The following is a 19,793-nucleotide window of genomic DNA, read 5'->3' as shown; positions in this document are numbered from 1 at the left end:
GAGGACTACTGTTCGTGTATTCTCTCCGGGGGACGCGGACGCGGATCCTCGTGGCTGACCCAACGGAGGGAACCGTTCCTTTTAAGTCCGAGGGCCGAACCAGCTGCGCTGATTCGGCCAGGCTGCCCGTAAATAAGCCCGCTTACACCTGCGGGCGGGCTGGGGGACGCGGACGCGGATCCCCGTGGGCTGACCCGACGGAGGGAACCGTTCCTTTTAAGTCCGAGGGCCGAGCCAGCTGTGCTGATCCGGCCAGGCTGCCCGTAAATAAGCCCGCTTACACCTGCGGGCGGGCTGGGGGACGCGGACGCGGATCCCCGTGGGCTGACCCGACGGAGGGAACCGTTCCTTTTAAGTCCGAGGGCCGAGCCAGCTGTGCTGATCCGGCCAGGCTGCCCGTAAATAAGCCCGCTTACACCTGCGGGCGGGCTGGGGGACGCGGACGCGGATCCTCGTGGGCTGACCCGACGGAGGGAACCGTTCCTTTTAAGTCCGAGGGCCGAACCAGCTGTGCTGATTCGGCCAGGCTGCCCGTAAAGAAGCTCGGTTACCCCCGTTGGCGGGGTGAACCGGAAGCTTCGCGGTCTTACGCCTGCCTGAAGAGGCCTTCTCGCATTTCTCCCTGCGAGGGTTATATCTGCGTCTGGAGGATGGCCTTCGTGGTGAGAAAAAACCCTGGGTTGTCGGTCCGGGGGACGCTGCAAGACAGACCTGGGGGGCTCCTTCTCGGCGAGGCCCTCGGCTGCAGAAGAGACTGAAAAATACGCTAAGAGACAGGAGAAGAATTAGAGACATTTTCCCCCACATGGGGTCATCAGAGGAGACGTGGCCTGCATGCACCTGGACTCCGTCTCCCCACACACTCCCGAAAGTAGTACTTACCTCGAACTACTTCTTAAGAGTTATCTTCTACACAATAAACCAACCTCGTCTCCTACTCTGGGTAGGAGAGGGTGGTAGGGAAGCTCAGCCCGGCGGGACGCCCCGCGCCAGTCTTCTTAGGCGAACCCTTCGTCGCCCACTTCCTCTTGGTGCTATACCGCACCCACTCAAATTCTTGGGGAAGAGCAATGGGCACTTCCCCGCAACTGACTTACCTCGTCCCCTACTCTGGGTAGGGGAAGATGGCTGTATAAGAATCTCTATTCGACGAGGCATCGGGAATTAAGTTGGCGAAGAGAGGCTCGTCTTCCTACGAGCCTCCTGGATGTATTCTTCCTTTTAGTGCCGAAGTGCCCTCACTGCACTACGTTCCAGGACCAGTAGTCCTGACACGTGGATGAAGAGGAACATAAGCTGCCCCTACACGGCAACACCGAGGATAAGGGGAGGAAGAACGATTTCTTGTAAAAAGTTTTCCTTTCAGCTATCAATTCCTTGAAGAAAATCAAGGAATACAGTTCCATAACGCACACAACGCACGACACAAGCACTAAGGAAATGAATTAAACACCGGGTAAGGACACGGTTGAAAAGTGAACGCACCGGAACACTTGGGAGGTACACTGCACACTGCGAAAAAACACAAGTCCGTACACTGGGAACACGTGGGATCACAACGCGCCAAAGGATCGAGAGTTTAACCGAGAGAGTGAGATGATTCGCATCTCACGACCAAGGACTTAATGAGATCCTGACCCGGGAAAAGCAGTGTCCTGCCCTAATCCGGGCCGCAGGAATTATCCTGGCGGTGGGGGTAGGAACTATCGGGAGCGAGATAGGGGGGGTAGCACGGGAAATCTTGGTCGAGATTGAGAGAGGTCCAAGGACCCTCCGAAGAGGTAATTCGAGGTAAAGTATTCGTGTCGGAACAAAGTGGGGGTTCCCCTCATGCCAACCATCATTAATGATTCAATGGCCATTAAAGTGCCACTGAAGACATGTTCCGGTTTGAAAAGATAAAAGGTTTGTATACTTGAAGGAACAAAAGTTAATTTCTTTTATCAAATAAGACAGTGGTGTAACTGAAAACTACCATAACTCTGAACTTACTGGAATGCTTTCTCTTCTTCCTGTAAGAACTAATGAACGTGCGGGGGGAAGAAGGGACAGAGGGAATGGTTGTGACAGCCATGTTTGGAGACTGAACCTCGTCTGGGTTGTACTCAGGCAACGCCCCAAACTTCTGCTCAAAATTCACTTGTTCTAACACCCTGGCAAGAAAGGGAAAAAATATGTCTATTATAAACAACCCAGACTTACTTGTTCAAAACATTTATACAGCTGGCTTTCAGTCTATTGAAGAAGTTAAAAAAATAATCCTTCAGTGAAAGCATTACTTTAATTACAGGAACATAAAGATGGCTTATCTTTGAATTGTAACCCCACTGGCCCAACTTCCTTCAGTTGGTAGGAGTACCTTGAAATGATAAGCTTCTCAATGATTTGTGATGTGCAGGGTAAAAATTCTTAAGTTAAAATATTGAGAAATCTATCCTGAAACTCTATAAAAGCTACAAAGGTTTCTCAAATAATACACAACTGCAAAAAGACATCAATGTTTTATACTACAAAAACTCAATACTGTATTGGATATATCAATGTGATACAGGGAATCATAAACACTGCAAAAATTGCCTAACTTGAAAATACAGAGCTTGAGTATCTTGATTTTCTTTACCAGCTTAGCTCCACTCTTCCCTCCCTTGTTACTTTCTGCTAGATTTGCAATCTACTATAGGTTTTTACCCAACTACTGCAAAGCACTTGGCATATGGGTATGATATTAGTTGCATAATACAAATTTTGTTTTGGTTTAAAAAATCATGACATTTACAATTACATTAGTAAGGCAAGCTGTAAGTTTGACTGCAAATAAAAAAAAATAGCTTTAAAATACCAGAAACAATTGTGAATGCTTGAAAGTAAGCAATAAATTAACAGAATGCCCACAAACCTTGCCAGATTCATAAGGTTAAATTCAAGACATTTGCTTAGGTCATATGTTACTTAGAAAAAAACAAGGTACTGTAGATTGTAAATATGAAAAATTTGCATTACATAAGATACTCTACCTGGACCCTAATTAAAAACCAGATAATCTACTTAAAGCTGATTTGGATTTAAGAACTTGGCCCACAGTACAGTATGTAGCCCAGCTCTGGGGTCGGTAAGGCCATTCAGTACAAAAAAGAAATTAGGAAAAAACCCTGAATCTGCAGTATGAAATAAAGATGTTGGACAGCAAATGGAAAAAAGAAGAAGGGAGGTAACCTAAATGTATATAAAGCAAATGCCTATAGTACTGGTGGCACTAACAACCTACCCCGTATGGGATATTATCACTTGATTTATACCATTTTATTGTTTGGTCATTGTGAATTTGCAGAAAAGAAATACTGTTATAATTTTAACTAGACAGTAAATTTACCAAGTATTTTCTTTTCTTTTTCAATGTTCTCTTTGCCAAAGTTAGAATTTTGATTCTATACGATACTGTACCAGTACTTAATATGCATTTTCCTTTCTAGACTTTCTGTGTAATTTCATTGTATGTACAGTAATTTCTCTCTACCGCTAGAGAGTTATGGGGTACTTTGACTGGTCAGACAGTACTACATTCGATCCTCCTTCTTGTTACGGTTCACTTTCCCTTTGCCTACACATATACCGAATGGTCTGGCCTATTCTTTAGATTCTCCTCTGTCCTCATACACCTGACAACACTTGAGATTACCAAACAATTCTTCTTCATCCATGGGGTTAACTACTGCACTGTATTTGTTCAGTGGCTACTTTCCTCTTGGTAAGGGTAAAAGAGACTCTTTAGCTATGGTAACCAGCTCTTCTAAGAGGACACTCCAAAATCAAAACATTGTTCTCTATTCTTGGGTAGTGCCATAGCCTCTGCACCATGGTTTTCCACTGTCTCGTTTTAGAGTTCTCTTGCTTGAGGGTACACTCGGGCACACCATTCTATCTAATTTCTCTTTCTCTTGTTTTGTTAGTTTTTATAGTTTATAAAAAAATATTTATTTTAATGTTGTTACGGTTCTTAAAATATAATTTTTCCTTGTTTCCTTTCCTCACTGAGCTATTTTCCTTGTTGGGCCCCTTGGGCTTATAGGATCCTGCTTTTCCAACTAGGGTTGTACCTTAGCAAGTAATAATAATAATAACAATAATAATAATAATATTGCTAATAATAACAATAATAATAATAATATTAATAGTAATAACAATAATAATAAATACTCTCACATTTCATACTTACTTATGAGCTGTACAAACACAACATACCTCCTGCATAAGACTTGTCTCACAATTCCTAGGAAATATCAAAATAAACACCTAATCTTGAATCATGTAGACAGACAGTACTTACTTGTCCATGCCATCTTCTATATTCTTCTTGAAGAAACTCTTCTTGCCACTTGGTGAGGGGGGGACAGACGCACACTGGCTACCACACATGGAGGCAGGCGTTAAGCAGTCTCCTTCTGAACTATTGCTACAGCCAGGAGAAACTTTAATCTCCAAGTTTGGTGGATGCTGCGGAGGAGCCATCTTGACTCCTGGCGAATGCTCCCGAGTGGTGTCGCTTGCGGCTGAAGCTTGTCCTATTGGATAAATCAAGGGTTTTAATGTAAACCTGTGACATAATAAAGAGTGAAAGCAAGACAACAGGAAAGATCACCAAGAACTACATGTTAAAATATTCTGGAGGACAACACAAGTACAGTATAGACATATTTACACACTAGGAGATAAGACATACATGGTTACAAATAGAGTTAAAGTTTAAATTCCCATATTTCCTTTCTAAGGATTCATTATTTAATTCTTTTTATGAGATTTCTGGTTTTTGCAATAATGAAGTATATTCCTATAGCCAAAGAAAAACTATCATACACTGACAGGTGTTTTGATTATGATTTTTTTTTATAAATTTAATGGTAGATGTTTGAATACTGATATGTAGAAGATTTTGCGTTACATATCTTCTATATCCTCAGTAACTAAAGCAAATTGTTTACAAGCAACTGAAGTGTAAATTTAACATTAAACACTTATCCTCATCTCAAATATTGGACGACCAAAATTCTTTTCAATTCATAAATTGAAAGAAAAAAAAACTAAAAAGATACATATTCATCAGTATTATTCATGTAAACTGGATTAACCAAATTAGTTTGAATATCTGCTTGTTTATGTTAGTATCTCCAACACGGAAAAGCTAGTTATGTTATAAATATTTTGGGACTAATAAGAGGTAGAATATACAGGATTACAATATGGCTATTCTTAGAATTGCAGAATTTTGGACTAATGGATGAAGTACACAGGACTAACTGAACTAGGAATAATGCAATAAGATCGTTTGGCCAGTGGTTTAAAAGATATGTATATCAAAAGAATATTATGGAACTAAAATTATACCTACTTCCACTCTTCCCACCCTTTTACCCCCAAAGGACGTACTGGTACGTTTCACAAAACTCATCCCTTTACCCCCATGGACGTACCCATACGTCCTTGCAAAAAAATGCTATAAAAATGATTTTTTTCATATTTTTGATAATTTTTTGAAAAAATTCAGGCATTTTCCAAGAGAATGAGACCAACCTGACCTCTCTATGACAAAAATTAAGGCTGTTAGAGCAATTTAAAAAATATATACTGCAAAATGTGCTGGGAAAAAATAACCCCCTGGGGGTTAAGGGTTGGAAATTTCCAAATAGCCTGGGGGCAAAAGGGATAAACGCAAAAAGCTTAATAATGGATATACTGTATTCATTTTACTTTCCTCAATGAGAGTACATATGGCAATATTCAACATCATTCATGCCTCAAAACACACCACTAATGATTTTCAGATATTACTATACTCTGGCTAAGAAATCACACCAAGTTTTACATCACAACAATACTTCACCATGACAAAACCCAAGAAATATATAAAGAGTTAAAATATTTTTTGAGAAAATCTTTAGTAAAAAAAAAAAAACATGAAAGGATTCCAGACAAAAGACAAAAGGATAAGAAAGAGTAAAGGAAAAAAAACAGATAAAACATAGAATGTTAACGAGATTACAATAACAAATAGAAATCAAATGAAACATCCCAAGTTATAGCAACTACATTAATAACCACCTGTGGATGAGAGTCTCTTCTGACGTGGTGCTTTCCCTAACTGGGCAGGAGTTGGAGCAAGGATGAATTTTGGCTTGTCATCCAATTCTTCCTCCACCGTTACACCCTCAGGTACACTAGAGCCCAGTGTGGCCAATTGAATACTACTGGCTTTCACTTTTGGTTGCTGTTGCTGCTGCTGATTATAATGTTGCTGAGGAGGAGACAGCTGCTGACCAGGCAAAGGCATGGCCACAGATCCGGCTGCAGGCGAATTGGTCACCACTGCTGCTGATCCACCGCCCTCACGACCTAATAGCATGGTTAAGTAATAAAAATTAATGGGCTTGAAAAGTACTTTGCATGATTTCTGACACCATCAAGACCTTCTCTATAAAAGGAAGATGATGACCTTTCCCCTTTTAAAGTCCAAGTGAAGCAAAGACTAGTACTAGAGGTTTGATCCTCTTTGACTCAGTATAGATGGTGACAACCACAACAGACTTTGTAGTAGAAACTTCTGATCAAGTTTTATTTCACTATTCATTGGAGGAGGATTACGAGAGGTCTTTTTTATTTACATACCCGGAGGGAATGTTTGGTAAGGAGACTGGGTGAGTGATACTGCCTGACTAACTGCCACCTGCTGTCCCACAGCGCCAATACCCTGACGCGTACCCGAAATTAACACCATTCCTTGTGCTTGCGATGCAACACTAGTCTTTGTAACACCCGCAACTGTAATAGGTTTTATGACACTTCCCGCTTCCGACGTGCTCACCACTGTAGACGGAACGACCCGCACCCCTGCGGCCGAGGACACTGGAGTCACTGTCAACTGCTTTGCAGTTGGATCTGTGGATACCAGTAAATTACTGGGTAATATCAATTTCCCATCTGGTGTAAAAGATGGCACCAGGTACTGAACGTGAGTGGGTTGACCCGTCCCTGCTGACATAGCTTTGCTAACAACTGGCTGACTTCCAACGGATGTGGCTGGAGTGGTTTTCACCACAACATTAGTGACATGCATAGGAGAGCTGCCACAGGAAGCCACCTTGACTCCTGTGTTCAGCAATGCTAAATGTCCAGGGGACATTAAAATTGCTTTTTGAATTGAGTTTATCGTAGGGGTTGCAGTGACAGTCGCACTACTGCTGCTGCTGATGGCAGTGTGGTACACCTGCTGACCGCTACTCGGTATCACTTGAGTACCAGCTGGCAAAGTCACCCCAGTATTAGCAATGCCTCCCTTGCTATCACTTTTGGTTGTACGCAAGCTGATCGAGGTGTCCACTAAGACTGGCTTTCTCTCCTGTGTTGTAACAGTGAGGTTGTGTATGGACTTGATGTGGTTCGTCTTCATGACAGTTCGCTGCCCCGTAGCCGAAGATACATTACTGATGATCTTTATATTGGTTCCAATGTTGTTCCCACTTGTAGACACATTCATCTTGTCGCTCTCTGACTGTGCTATGCTGTTGCTCTCTCCTATGCTTCGCACCTTTGGGGATGGTGGCATAGACCTGGACAAAAAAAAATCAAAGCACGAGGATTATTCATGTGTAAACGACTATTATTGAATGAGTGATAAGTCAAGTGGACCACCCATTATGAGGTAAACTTAACAAATATATATACATAATAAATTATACTTATTAAGGGTAGTGACAGATGCATAAGATCAAAGATGAACAATAATAAAATAAAAGTTCATTACCAAAGGTAAAAATCATAAATGGATTGTGCATTTCATAGAAAATATGGAAAAACCAGGTGACAATAATTGTATGCTACTATAGGCAGGGAATAGTGCTTTTGAGTCATGAATGCATTACAGGTGTGTCTTCAGAACTGTGATGCAGCAGATAAATCTCATATATAGGAGAAATTATTTCTATTAGAAAAAATATTAAAATGTAAACCACATAATAATATACAAACTACACTAAGCTATTAAAAAAATCACTGGATAATATTTTCCATAAGATACAGGTACAGTCATTGAATACATTGCAAGCAAAATCAAATGAATAAAAGTAAAATCCTAAAATATGATTTAATTTTCTTACAAATCATATCACACAAGGAACCCAAAATACCTTAACTGGAAGGAATAAAACGTCACTCACTAGTCTCACCTTGCAGTTGATGCATACAGTATATCAGCTAAGGTTAGGCATTCAAATATTTACTTTAATTCATTACAAACCCATATCACTCAAACTTGGACCATTGCCTCATCAACATCCACATACATTACAGTATATACTTCTTTTCTAATAGGTGCAATATCAGATATAACATAGCACATGAAGCATCAGGAGCTTTGGCCACACACCAATTACATGCTTGTGCCTACACCTCGACACTATTTCCCCAGTTTGTTTCCCTTCACATTAGCTCATTGATTCCTGTATGCCTTCATTAAGTGATAAGGGTGAGATTGTTACACATATTCATTGCCTTCAAGAAGGTAGTTCATAAATATTGGTAAATATACATATAGTATTTCTCTAGAATTACTTTCTTGCATCTGTTTGCAGTTATTCCAGATATTAAAAGATTCTTGTTTACATATTCTGATATGCCCAATACTGTATATCCTTTTGTGGTCACTTATTTACATTCAATACCTACCACTCCAAGGTGGTTAAATAGTACTGTATATAAATGGTGAGAGTTTGCTGATTATATCATATAGCTTTAACTTCACACACATTAGAGAGCAAGCGAAACTATATTTACTGTACTTCATTGCATTTCTTATATTTCAGAATCCTGGTAGAACTTGTACTAAACTATCAATTTTCTGTTTAATTTTTTCTTTAGAAATATTTGAGGCTAATGAATAATAGATATTGTGATAGATTTTATGATACATTTCTAAAACTTATTTTTTTGCCATTTGAAGATCTAATCCTGATTTTTCTAAAACAAGGATATCAATACCTATATTCAACTAACCTTTTTAATATAACAAAATGAAATGGTTTTCAATTCTTGACTTTGATTTCTTTGATGGATTAAAGATTTACTTAAATAAATAGCCAAGCCTTTTCTCTAAACCAACATATACGAGACAATCTATCTGTTTTTGCAACTGTTGTACAATAAATTCTTCCAGAAATGATAAACTTCAAGACAAATCAAAGTTATGAAGGAAAATGTTAAAATGTTATAATGCAAGGGTACAATTAATTAAGAGTTCACCATGTCTCTAAAAAAGGTTGGTTAACTGTCAATCAAAGAGTTCAGTTAAAGAAGATGAGTAAAAGAGCATGGAGTCATTACTACAGAGCTACACCATTAAACCAAAATAACATAAAATACTGAGTGTCGAAGTCTCTTTCAAGGTATAAGATAACATGAAAGAAGTTCACCTCTTCTCAATTTTAATTCTCCATATCGAGATTAAACCCCAAAGACAAAACAAAATTAAACTTAATGCCAATTAGCATCACAAAGTTAATGACTAAGTGTCAACGTCGACCATAACATCGACCTTTTTTTCCTGACCGTGAGGTTCTGGGCTGTGGTGTTTATTGAAAATTTCTCAAGTAGAGCTGAACATATTTCATGTTCTCATGTTAGGATATCTCTAAAGAGCATTTTTAAAAACAAGTTATTCAAAATCCTATCTTTAATAAAAACAAAATCTCCTTTGTGCTTCAATTCAACATGGATGATGGCATATGCTGAAGTATGAAACTGGTTTATACTAGTAAAATTTCATGCAGTGAATTTACTGAGTCTCTAAGAATGCTAAAATGAGAAGGAGAGAATAGTTTACCTATTTCAAACACTCAACTGTAACAACACCTGGCCAGGTGTGCATGTAACAGCAACTGCTTCAATGACCCCAACTTAAAATTACATGACACAATGACATTGTGCTTGAAGTTGCAACTGAATTAACATCAAAATTTCATTCCAAAACTATAGAAGTAGTAAGAGTTTTGATATGAGACATGTATCTACTGTATATTGTAGTTATTTTTTGCCTTCAAGCTAACTTTTTAGACAGTATAGAACTGTTTTCCTTAACCCTTTCTTCATGGAGCACCTTTGCAGAGAAACTGACAGGAGTGCTTGGCCCATCGAAGACATATCAGAATAGTTCTAATTAGGCAAATAAAGTCCTCTTTGGTATTGGCATGAATTCAAAGAATGGAAAAGAGTGCAGCAAATCAATCTTAGCTAACTGAATTAAGTTGGATGCAAAGAACAAAGCTAATGCATTCCAACTTTTGGTATGAGTAAATTTACTTGAGAGTACAGGAAGTTTGATAACATATCTTGGAGATGCAGAACATAGTTGAGAGAGAGTTTTTAGAATAGACTTCGAAGTCATAGCCTGACCGAAAGGTTCTTATGAAGTATCAAAAGGTCCCAGTCTGGAGATTTAACCCTCTTGCGACAACCTTTTCAATATGATATGATAAGACTTTTAAGCCAAACTGAATAACCTATGTAATCACCAAAGTTCAGTCTTGTGAAAGAGGAAATGTCCTTTACTATAACCAAGATTACCAGGTACTCCACGTGGCTCAGGAAGAATAGGAAAGCATCTAAGAAGGGGATAGGTGTAGTAAGCAGATCAACAACCCTTTCAGTTACAAAACTGGTTCTAATTTGTCAGAAAATGACAGATAGTTGAGGCTTTACATAGACTAGAGATAGAATTTATACATAAAAGCTATATATCTTAGCAAACTATAAAAGTTACCATACCCTCTGAAATAAAAAAAAAGAAAAATCCTTCATGGCACTTGTACAATGAACTCGATTAGAAATTGTTGGGGTGGAATTCATACATATATACATACATATACCAAGACACTTCCCCCAATTTTGGGGGGTAGCCGACATCAACAAAGAAACAAAAACAAAAAGGGGACCTCTACTCTCTACGTTCCTCCCAGCCTAACAAGGGACTCAACCGAGTTCAGCTGGTACTGCTAGGGTGTCACAGCCCACCCTCCCACATTATCCACCACAGATGAAGCTTCATAATGCTGAATCCCCTACTGCTGCTACCTCCGAGGTCATCTAAGGCATCGGAGGCAGCAGCAGGGCCTACCGGAACTGCATCACAATCGCTCGCCATTCATTCCTATTTCTAGCACGCTCTCTTGCCTCGCTCACATCTATCCTCCTATCACCCAGAGCTTCCTTCACTCCATCCATCCACCCAAACCTTGGCCTTCCTCTTGTACTTCTCCCATCAACTCTTGCATTCATCACCTTCTTTAGCAGACAGCCATAACAGCAATAAATAAAACTTAGAATGTGAGAATTCACATTAAGTCAGTTCTGTTAGTTTTGTTACAATTTTCATAAGTACTAAATTAAAGAATGCTAAAAATACAGTACAATAAATACAGTATCTTGTGACTTTTCAAAACAAGTACAGCTTTTCATAGGGAAATCAGATACATACTCAGGGTTCAGGTTTTACCTTTGCATTAGTGCTTCATTTTATAAAAATTTGGTGCAAATAAAACAAAAAGGCCATACTGTAGAGTAAAACCTGTTATCCCAAATACCATAACTGGGAATTTTTTATCTCATAACATGTATAGAAAGAAGGGCACAATTAGTTTCTGATATAAAGCAATTGAATTCCAATTTTTAATATTTTATAATGAAAAATTATTTCATAAGGTAATGGCTTATATGATGTGCTGATTATTCTGCATTAAAAAATAAATTTCTCATATAGAGAAGTCTCCCAATTCTGAGATAGATATGAGATTATATAGTAGAGCCACTGGCTACACAATCAGAATATCCAGATAAATGCACACGCGTGAAGAGTATCACATACATATTTTGATTATGTTTCTCCAAGACTTGATGTGGATCTATGGATGCTCATCTTATAGTGCAGTATAGTAGCATTAAGAGTGATAGAAACAGCAATATAGATGATGTAAACATTCAGCTTGTTTACAATATTGCACAGATCCAGTTTGTCAACTGTGATAACAATAAGGTACTGTATTGTATTTCCCATAGTTTATCGTAAGCAATGACTTCTTGCATTTATTTGCCTTATACTGTATTGTGGCATTCTTTACTATTATGCAGAGGTTTTGATAAATGTATGGTTATTTAAACCTATAATTCAAATGAATTTCTTAGACACATATAAAATAACCTGTAGAAATAATATGCAATATAGTTTCACCTTCCTAAATTTAAATGACTTGATACTTTCACACAGAATGGAACATCACCATATAATGAATCTGCCAATTAACACGAGATGTGAACCAAATCTTGTCTTTTCAAAAACCATGAACTTTCTAAGCACCCAGGCTGAGAATCAAAGGAAGGCAAGCGCAATAACTACGTGAACATGATGGGGATTCCCCAATTTACTGACCTGAAAGCACTGCCTGTGGATTGCAATGTGGTTGAAGGCATATGGAGTGTGGGCGTGGAAGGCAAGTGGAGCGGGGAGGGTTTCCCGGCTGCAGGAAGTTGGTCGGCCCCAAGCTGTGCAGACCCCGTTGGACCATAAAGTGTTACTACCTCCTCCGTCATCGGAGGTCTGTGAAAGAACCTAAGATTTATTATACAAAGCAGTATGAATACGAAAATATACATCTGCAAGTACAATTGATTTTCTTATTCATATTCTCAGTTTAACAAAGTATTTTCAGCATATGATCTTGAAATTACACCAACATAGAAATAGTGAAAGGGCTTGACAGAACTATATCATAATATTGATTTTTTTAATGTATTGACTGCTTAAGATAAAATTCATATTTGTATTAGTATCGATAATGGTTGTTATTCAGGTAATAAGCCGGCATGCTATACCCTGCCACAGCCCGCTAACCACAGAAACGTCACCTTTAACGGTTAAAAATTATTGAGAAAAATACTAAGAGAATAAAAATCTTTCTCAAACCTTAAAGAAGTAAGGTACTGTCATAATCTGAGAAATAACAACCAAGAGAGATCTTACACCTATAAGAAATTTTTATCAACTGCAAACTAATTTTCAACAAAACTCTGGGTCAATTTGAATGCAAAACGTACCTTCCTTTGATGGGCTTTGGCTTACACTTAACGTCTCCACCATTTGGCGGCGTGTAAGGTCTGCGGAGCCGCTCGCTCACTTCTGTGTCACTCTGGGTCTCAGAATCCGAGTCCCCAACCCGCTCTTTGCACACCAAGTCAATCTCGCTTTTTGGGTCTGAGAAAAGTCATGAAGCTTAGATTACAGTGTGTCAACAGTGGTACAATAACTACATGCAGTACTATTACATTTTGTAAATTTACCAAACTCTTATCTATAATATTAAACAATAAAAGAACAAGAAAAAAATTTTTGTTACAATATACCACCCAAAATAAAAACATATCTCAACATAATTTATTTTCAAATACTTGGAAGTCTTATACTTTAAAAAATCACAAACTAAAATAATTCCTAAGTTCTACAAGTTGAATCTATAAAACAAAGTAAATTTTCCCCCAAAAATTTGACCCCAGTAAACATTTCAAACATCATGCTCACTTGAAATTCCATGAAACTAAAGCTTAGATATTACAAAAGATAGCCACCTGTCTTACTGCCAGCACTGCGATGGATGTTTTCACTTCCCCCTTCTTCACAAATGACCATTTTTGAATCGTCGTCAGACATTTCAGAGCCGATGGTGTCTCTTCTTGGTACCATAGGGCTCCCACTTCCACCAGATATTGAGACGTTGCACAAAGGCATCTGAAACTGAAAGGTTGCCTGTAATCACTAGCATATGAAAACTGAAAGGCTGCCTTTAAATACTGGCTTTTGGGAACTGAAATGTTGATGGTAATCACTAGCACATGGGAACTAAAAGGAAACTCTCTCTATATATGAGAGAGAGAGAGAGAGAGAGAGAGAGAGAGAGAGAGAGAGAGAGAGAGAGAGAGAGAGAGAGAGAGAGAGAGAGAGAGAGAGAGATAGATATCCTTTTATTCAATAAACTGTACTATAAACATTTATATTGGTAGTAATATTTTATAGTAAAACTGGACTATTTATCAATTAAAATACAATCACTAAATCACTAAATCCTTACATGTCATGCAGCATATCTGGCATAGTGCATGAGCACATCTGACTTTCTTCAAATACCTGAATCATTTTGGTGTTTGTCTGTATTCCACATGGCGTGCTTGGAGTACTTCCTACGGCTCCAGGAGTCTGTGGTTGGCTACTGCAGTTTGGACCTCCAGGGGTCAAAGGCATCCCATCTGTATTCGAGCCGCCAGAGATGTACGGTGGTCCTTCCCCTTTGTTGGAACTGGTGGAAGATTTTCTACGATCTTTGCTACACCATTTCCAGTCAGGGTGTGCTCTGTAGTGATGTTCTTTAATCTATTCAAAAAAGATCGATACAATTTGAAGAATTTGACACTTCCAAACAAGATAGTATACAGAATGTTACAGAAATGGCATGGGAAACAGCAGCATCCAAAAATATACAAAGTAGGTTACAGGTAGAACAGAATACTCAACAAAGAACAAAGTATGTTACTCGGAAGACAAATAAAATCTACAAAGAACACAATATGTAACATGAATGACATATACAGAATTATCTACTAATATTGACTAAGTTACATAAATCGTAGACAAATTATCTGCAGAGAACACAGTTAAGAGAGTCAACAACTTTATCATGTCTATTAGAAATACTTGTAATGCCAGAGTGAAAAATACTATTAGAGTATATTACAAGTTTAATAAGCATGATATCATCAAATAAAACTTTATAAAGGAAAATAAATTAAGTAAACTTGTATACCACATAGGGTGTGCTTAAAAACAAAATATCTAAGAATCTTTAAAGCTGCCCTCACTTCCCAAATTAATTCGGTTCAGGTCTGTATGAGTCAAGCTTGACTCAATGGGCTGGTTAATCTCCTCCCTTTTTAATAAAAACCCAACAATTACTCTTAAAAACCAATAAAATATCAAAACATTAACAAATATGTTATTTTTATAATAAAATAAATTTTTGAATATACTTACCCGGTGATTATATAAGCTGCAGCTCTGCTGCCCGACAGAAAAACTCTACGTTCAAAATCCGCCAGCGATCGCTATGCAGGTAGGGGGTGTACTTCAACAGCGCCATCTGTCGTGCAGGTACTCAGTACTCAATGTAAACACAGAACTCAATTTTCTCCTCGGTCCACTGGGTCTCTATTGGGGAGGAAGGGAGGGTCCTTTAATATATAATCACCGGGTAAGTATATTCAAAAATTTATTTTATTATAAAAATAACATTTTTCAATATTAAACTTAGCCGGTGATTATATAAGCTGATTCACACCCAGGGGGGTGGGTAGAGACCAGCATTAATTGTTTACATTATTATGAGCTAAGGATTTTGTATTTCATTTTAGCAGTTATTCAAAATAACAAACATAAAATAAATAAGTACCTGGTAAGGAAGTCGACTTGAACAATTACTCTGCCTTTTTAAGTACGTCTTCCTTACTGAGCCTCGCGATCCTCTTAGGATGCTGAGCGACTCCTAGGAGCTGAAGTATCAAGGGTTGCAACCCATACTTCAGGACCTCATCAAAACCTCTAATCTAGGCGCTTCTCAAGAAAAGAATTTGACCACCCGCCAAATCAACCAGGATGCGAAAGGCTTCTTAGCCTTCCGGACAACCCAAAAACAACAATAAAAAACATTTCAAGAGAAAGATTAAAAAAGGTTATGGAATTAGGGGAATGTAGTGGTTGAGCCCTCACCCACTACTGCACTCGCTGCTACGAATGGTCCCAGGGTGTAGCAGTTCTCGTAAAGAGACTGGACATCTTTAAGATAAAAAGACGCGAACACTGACTTGCTTCTCCAATAGGTTGCGTCCATTATACTCTGCAGAGATCTATTTTGTTTAAAGGCCACTGAAGTTGCGACAGCTCTAACTTCATGTGTCCTTACCTTCAGCAAAGCATGGTCTTCCTCATTCAGATGGGAATGAGCTTCTCGTATCAACAGTCTGATATAATAGGATACTGCATTCTTTGACATAGGCAAAGAAGGTTTCTTAATAGAACACCATAAAGCTTCTGACTGTCCTCGTAAAGGTTTAGTTCGTCTTAAATAGAACTTAAGAGCTCTAACAGGGCATAAGACTCTTTCTAGTTCATTTCCAACCATATTTGAAAGGCTTGGAATATCGAACGATTTCGGCCAAGGACAAGAAGGTAGCTCGTTTTTGGCTAGAAAACCAAGCTGTAAAGAACATGTAGCCGTTTCAGATGAAAATCCGATGTTCCTGCTGAAGGCGTGAATCTCACCGACTCTTTTAGCTGTGGCTAAGCAAACCAGGAAAAGAGTCTTTAAAGTGAGATCTTTAAAGGAGGCTGATTGTAGTGGCTCGAACCTTTCTGACATAAGGAATCTTAGTACCACGTCTAAATTCCAACCGGGTGTAGCCAAACGACGCTCCTTCGTGGTCTCAAAAGACTTAAGGAGGTCCTGTAGATCTTTGTTGTTGGAAAGATCTAAGCCTCTGTGACGGAAGACTGCTGCCAACATGCTTCTGTAACCTTTGATAGTGGGAGCTGAAAGAGATCTTTCTTTCCTCAGGTATAATAGGAAGTCAGCTATTTGTGTTACAGAGGTACTGGTCGAGGATACTGATACTGACTTGCACCAGTTTCGGAAGACTTCCCACTTTGACTGGTAGACTCTAGCAATCGCCCTGGCTGCCTCCTTCGAAAAGCCTCTAGCTCTCGAGAGTCTTTCGATAGTCTGAAGGCAGTCAGACGAAGAGCGTGGAGGCCTGGGTGTACCTTCTTTACGTGTGGCTGACGTAGAAGGTCCACTCTTAGAGGAAGAGTTCTGGGAACGTCCACCAGCCATTGAAGTACCTCGGTGAACCATTCTCTCGCGGGCCAGAGGGGAGCAACTAACGTCAACCTTGTCCCTTCGTGAGAGGCGAACTTCTGCAGTACCTTGTTGACAATCTTGAACGGGGGGAATGCATAAAGGTCTAGATGGGACCAATCCAGTAGAAAGGCATCTATATGAACTGCTGCTGGGTCCGGGATTGGTGAGCAATATATTGGGAGCCTCTTGGTCATCGAGGTTGCGAAGAGATCTATGGTAGGTTGGCCCCATGTGGCCCATAGTCTCTTGCACACATCCTTGTGTAGGGTCCATTCTGTTGGAATGATTTGACCCCTCCGACTGAGGCAATCCGCCATGACATTCATGTTGCCTTGGATGAACCTCGTTACTAGAGAAAGGTTTAGATCTTTTGACCAGGTGAGGAGGTCCCTTGCGATATCGTACAACGTCATAGAATGGGTCCCTCCTTGCTTGGAGATGTACGCCAAGGCCGTGGTGTTGTCCGAGTTCACCTCCACCACTTTGCCTTGAAGGAGGGACTTGAAGCTTTTCAAGGCCAGATGTACTGCCAGTAGCTCCCTGCAGTTGATATGTAACGTTCTTTGATTCGAGTTCCAAGTTCCCGAGCATTCCCGACCGTCTAATGTCGCACCCCAGCCCGTGTCCGATGCGTCCGAGAAGAGAACGTGGTTGGGGGTCTGAACCGCCAGGGGCAGACCCTCTCTGAGGTTGATACTGTCCTACCACCAAGTCAGTGACGACTTCATCTTCTCGGAAATGGGGATCGAGACCGCTTCTAGCGTCTTGTCCTTTTTCCAGTAAACAGCTAGGTGAAATTGAAGGGGACAGAGGTGTAGTCTCCCTAACGAAACGAACTGTTCCAGGGATGAAAGCGTCCCTATCAGACTCATCCACTGTCTGACTGAACATCGTTCCTTCTTTAGCATGTTCTGGATGCATACCTGGGCTTGACTTGTTCTGGGGGCCGACGAAAAGCCCGAAAAGCTTGACTGTGAATCTCCATCCCTAAATACACTATAGTTTGGGATGGGACCAGTTGGGACTTTTCCATATTGACCAGGAGACCCAATTCCTTGATCAGATCTAGAGTCCACTTTAGATTCTCCAAACAGCGACGACTGGAAGAATCTCTTAGAAGCCAGTCGTCCAAATAGAGGGAGGCTCTGATATCCGCTAAATGCAGGAATTTGGCAATATTCCTCATCAGCCTCGTAAATACAAGAGGAGCTGTGCTTAGGCCAAAGCACAGGGCTTGAAATTGGTAGACAACCTTTTCGTAAACGAATCTCAGAAAAGGTTGGGATTCTGGGTGGATGGGGACGTGAAAGTATGCGTCCCTTAGGTCTAAAGAGACCATCCAGTCTTCCTTCCTGACCGCTGCTAGAACGGACTTTGTGGTCTCCATGGCGAACGTCTGCTTTGTGACAAAGACATTCAGCGCACTGACATCTAGCACCGGCCTCCACCCTCCTGTCTTCTTTACCACTAAGAAGAGACGGTTGTAGAAGCCCGGGGATTGATGGTCCCGGACTTTGACTACCGCTCCCTTTTCTAGTAAGAGACACACCTCCTGCTTCAAAGCTAGTCTCTTGTCTTCCTCTCTGTACCTGGGAGAGAGATCGATGGGAGACGTTGCTAGAGGGGGTTTGCGTACAAACGGGATCTTGTACCCTTCTCTGAGCAACTTCACAGATTGTGCATCTGCGCCCCTTTTCTCCCAGGTCTGCCAGAAGTTCTTGAGTCTGGCTCCCACTGCTGTCTGAAGAAGGTGGCAGTCAGACTCTGCCTTTAAAGGACTTGGTACCTTTCTTCTTCCCACGTCTCCCTTCGGCACGAGCACCTCCTCTGCTGGAGGCTCTGCCACGAAAGGGCGGAATGAATCTGGACGCTGGAGTGTCCATCCTGGGTCTAGACAAGGTAGGCAAAGGGGTGGCTTTGCGGGCAGAGGACGCAACCAGGTCATGTGTGTCTTTCTGAATCAAGGAGGCAGCAATCTCCTTTATTAAGTCCTCTGGGAAAAGGCACTTTGAGAGAGGAGCAAAAAGAAGTTCCGATCTCTGACACGGTGTTACTCCAGCTGACAGGAAAGAGCAAAGGTTTTCCCGTTTCTTGAGGACCCCGGATACGAACGAAGCCGCAAGCTCACTGGATCCGTCACGTATGGCCTTGTCCATGCAGGACATAATGAGCAAGGAAGCTTCCTTGTCAGAAGGGGAGATCTTCCTGCTCAAAGCTCCCAGACACCAGTCCAAAAAGTTAAAGACCTCGAAGGCTCTAAACACTCCTTTCAACAGATGGTCTAAGTCTGAAGGAGACCAACATATCTTAGAGCGTCTCATGGCTAGCCTGCGGGGAGAGTCTACTAGACTTGAGAAGTCGCCCTGGGCAGAGGCAGGAACTCCCAAGCCGTGAACTTCTCCCGTGGCATACCAGACGCTCGATCTGGAAGAGAGTCTCGCAGGGGGAAACGTAAATGCTGTCTTCCCTAGGTTCTTTTTGGACTGCATCCAATCTCCTAAAACTCGTAAAGCTCTCTTGGACGAGCGGGCGAGGAAGAGTTTCGTAAAGGCAGGCGCGGATGACTGCGTGCCTAAAGCAAACTCTGACGGAGGAGAGCGTGGAGCCGCAGATACAAACTGATCAGGATACATCTCTTTGAACAGAGCAAGAACTTTTCTAAAGTCCAAAGAGGGTTGCGTGGTCTTGGGTTCGTCGATGTCCGTATGTGGGTCGTCAATGTGTGCAGCGTCGTCATCATCAGAGAGTCCATCATCTGAAAATTGAGGAGGAAGCGGCAAAGGAGTAGGAATCGGCTGGTCA

General features: G+C 40.6%; 1 protein-coding gene across 7 annotated transcripts in view; it reads right to left on the bottom strand.

Annotated features, from left to right (window-relative positions):
- cic (Putative transcription factor capicua) overlaps positions 1 to 19,793 on the bottom strand; it is an 80,712-nt gene that overhangs the window by 20,507 nt on the left and 40,412 nt on the right. For 4 of the 7 annotated variants that reach the window (XM_068359166.1, XM_068359170.1, XM_068359167.1 and 1 more), the window contains exons 9-16: positions 14,213 to 14,455; positions 13,657 to 13,822; positions 13,129 to 13,285; positions 12,464 to 12,643; positions 6,658 to 7,598; positions 6,094 to 6,384; positions 4,325 to 4,559; positions 1,993 to 2,153 (exon numbers count right to left, since the gene is read on the bottom strand). In XM_068359166.1, coding sequence (XP_068215267.1) covers positions 1,993 to 2,153; positions 4,325 to 4,559; positions 6,094 to 6,384; positions 6,658 to 7,598; positions 12,464 to 12,643; positions 13,129 to 13,285; positions 13,657 to 13,822; positions 14,213 to 14,455 — 2,374 coding nt within the window. The remainder of the gene's footprint in view (positions 1 to 1,992; positions 2,154 to 4,324; positions 4,560 to 6,093; positions 6,385 to 6,657; positions 7,599 to 12,463; positions 12,644 to 13,128; positions 13,286 to 13,656; positions 13,823 to 14,212; positions 14,456 to 19,793) is intronic. The other 3 variants (XM_068359169.1, XM_068359171.1, XM_068359168.1) reach the window with 2 other exon arrangements.

The sequence above is a fragment of the Palaemon carinicauda genome, chromosome 35 (genome assembly GCF_036898095.1).
Source record: "Palaemon carinicauda isolate YSFRI2023 chromosome 35, ASM3689809v2, whole genome shotgun sequence".
NCBI lineage: Eukaryota > Metazoa > Arthropoda > Malacostraca > Decapoda > Palaemonidae > Palaemon > Palaemon carinicauda.
The sequence above is the reverse complement of the archived record's forward strand: the minus strand, read 5'-3'. Positions and strand labels throughout refer to the sequence as shown.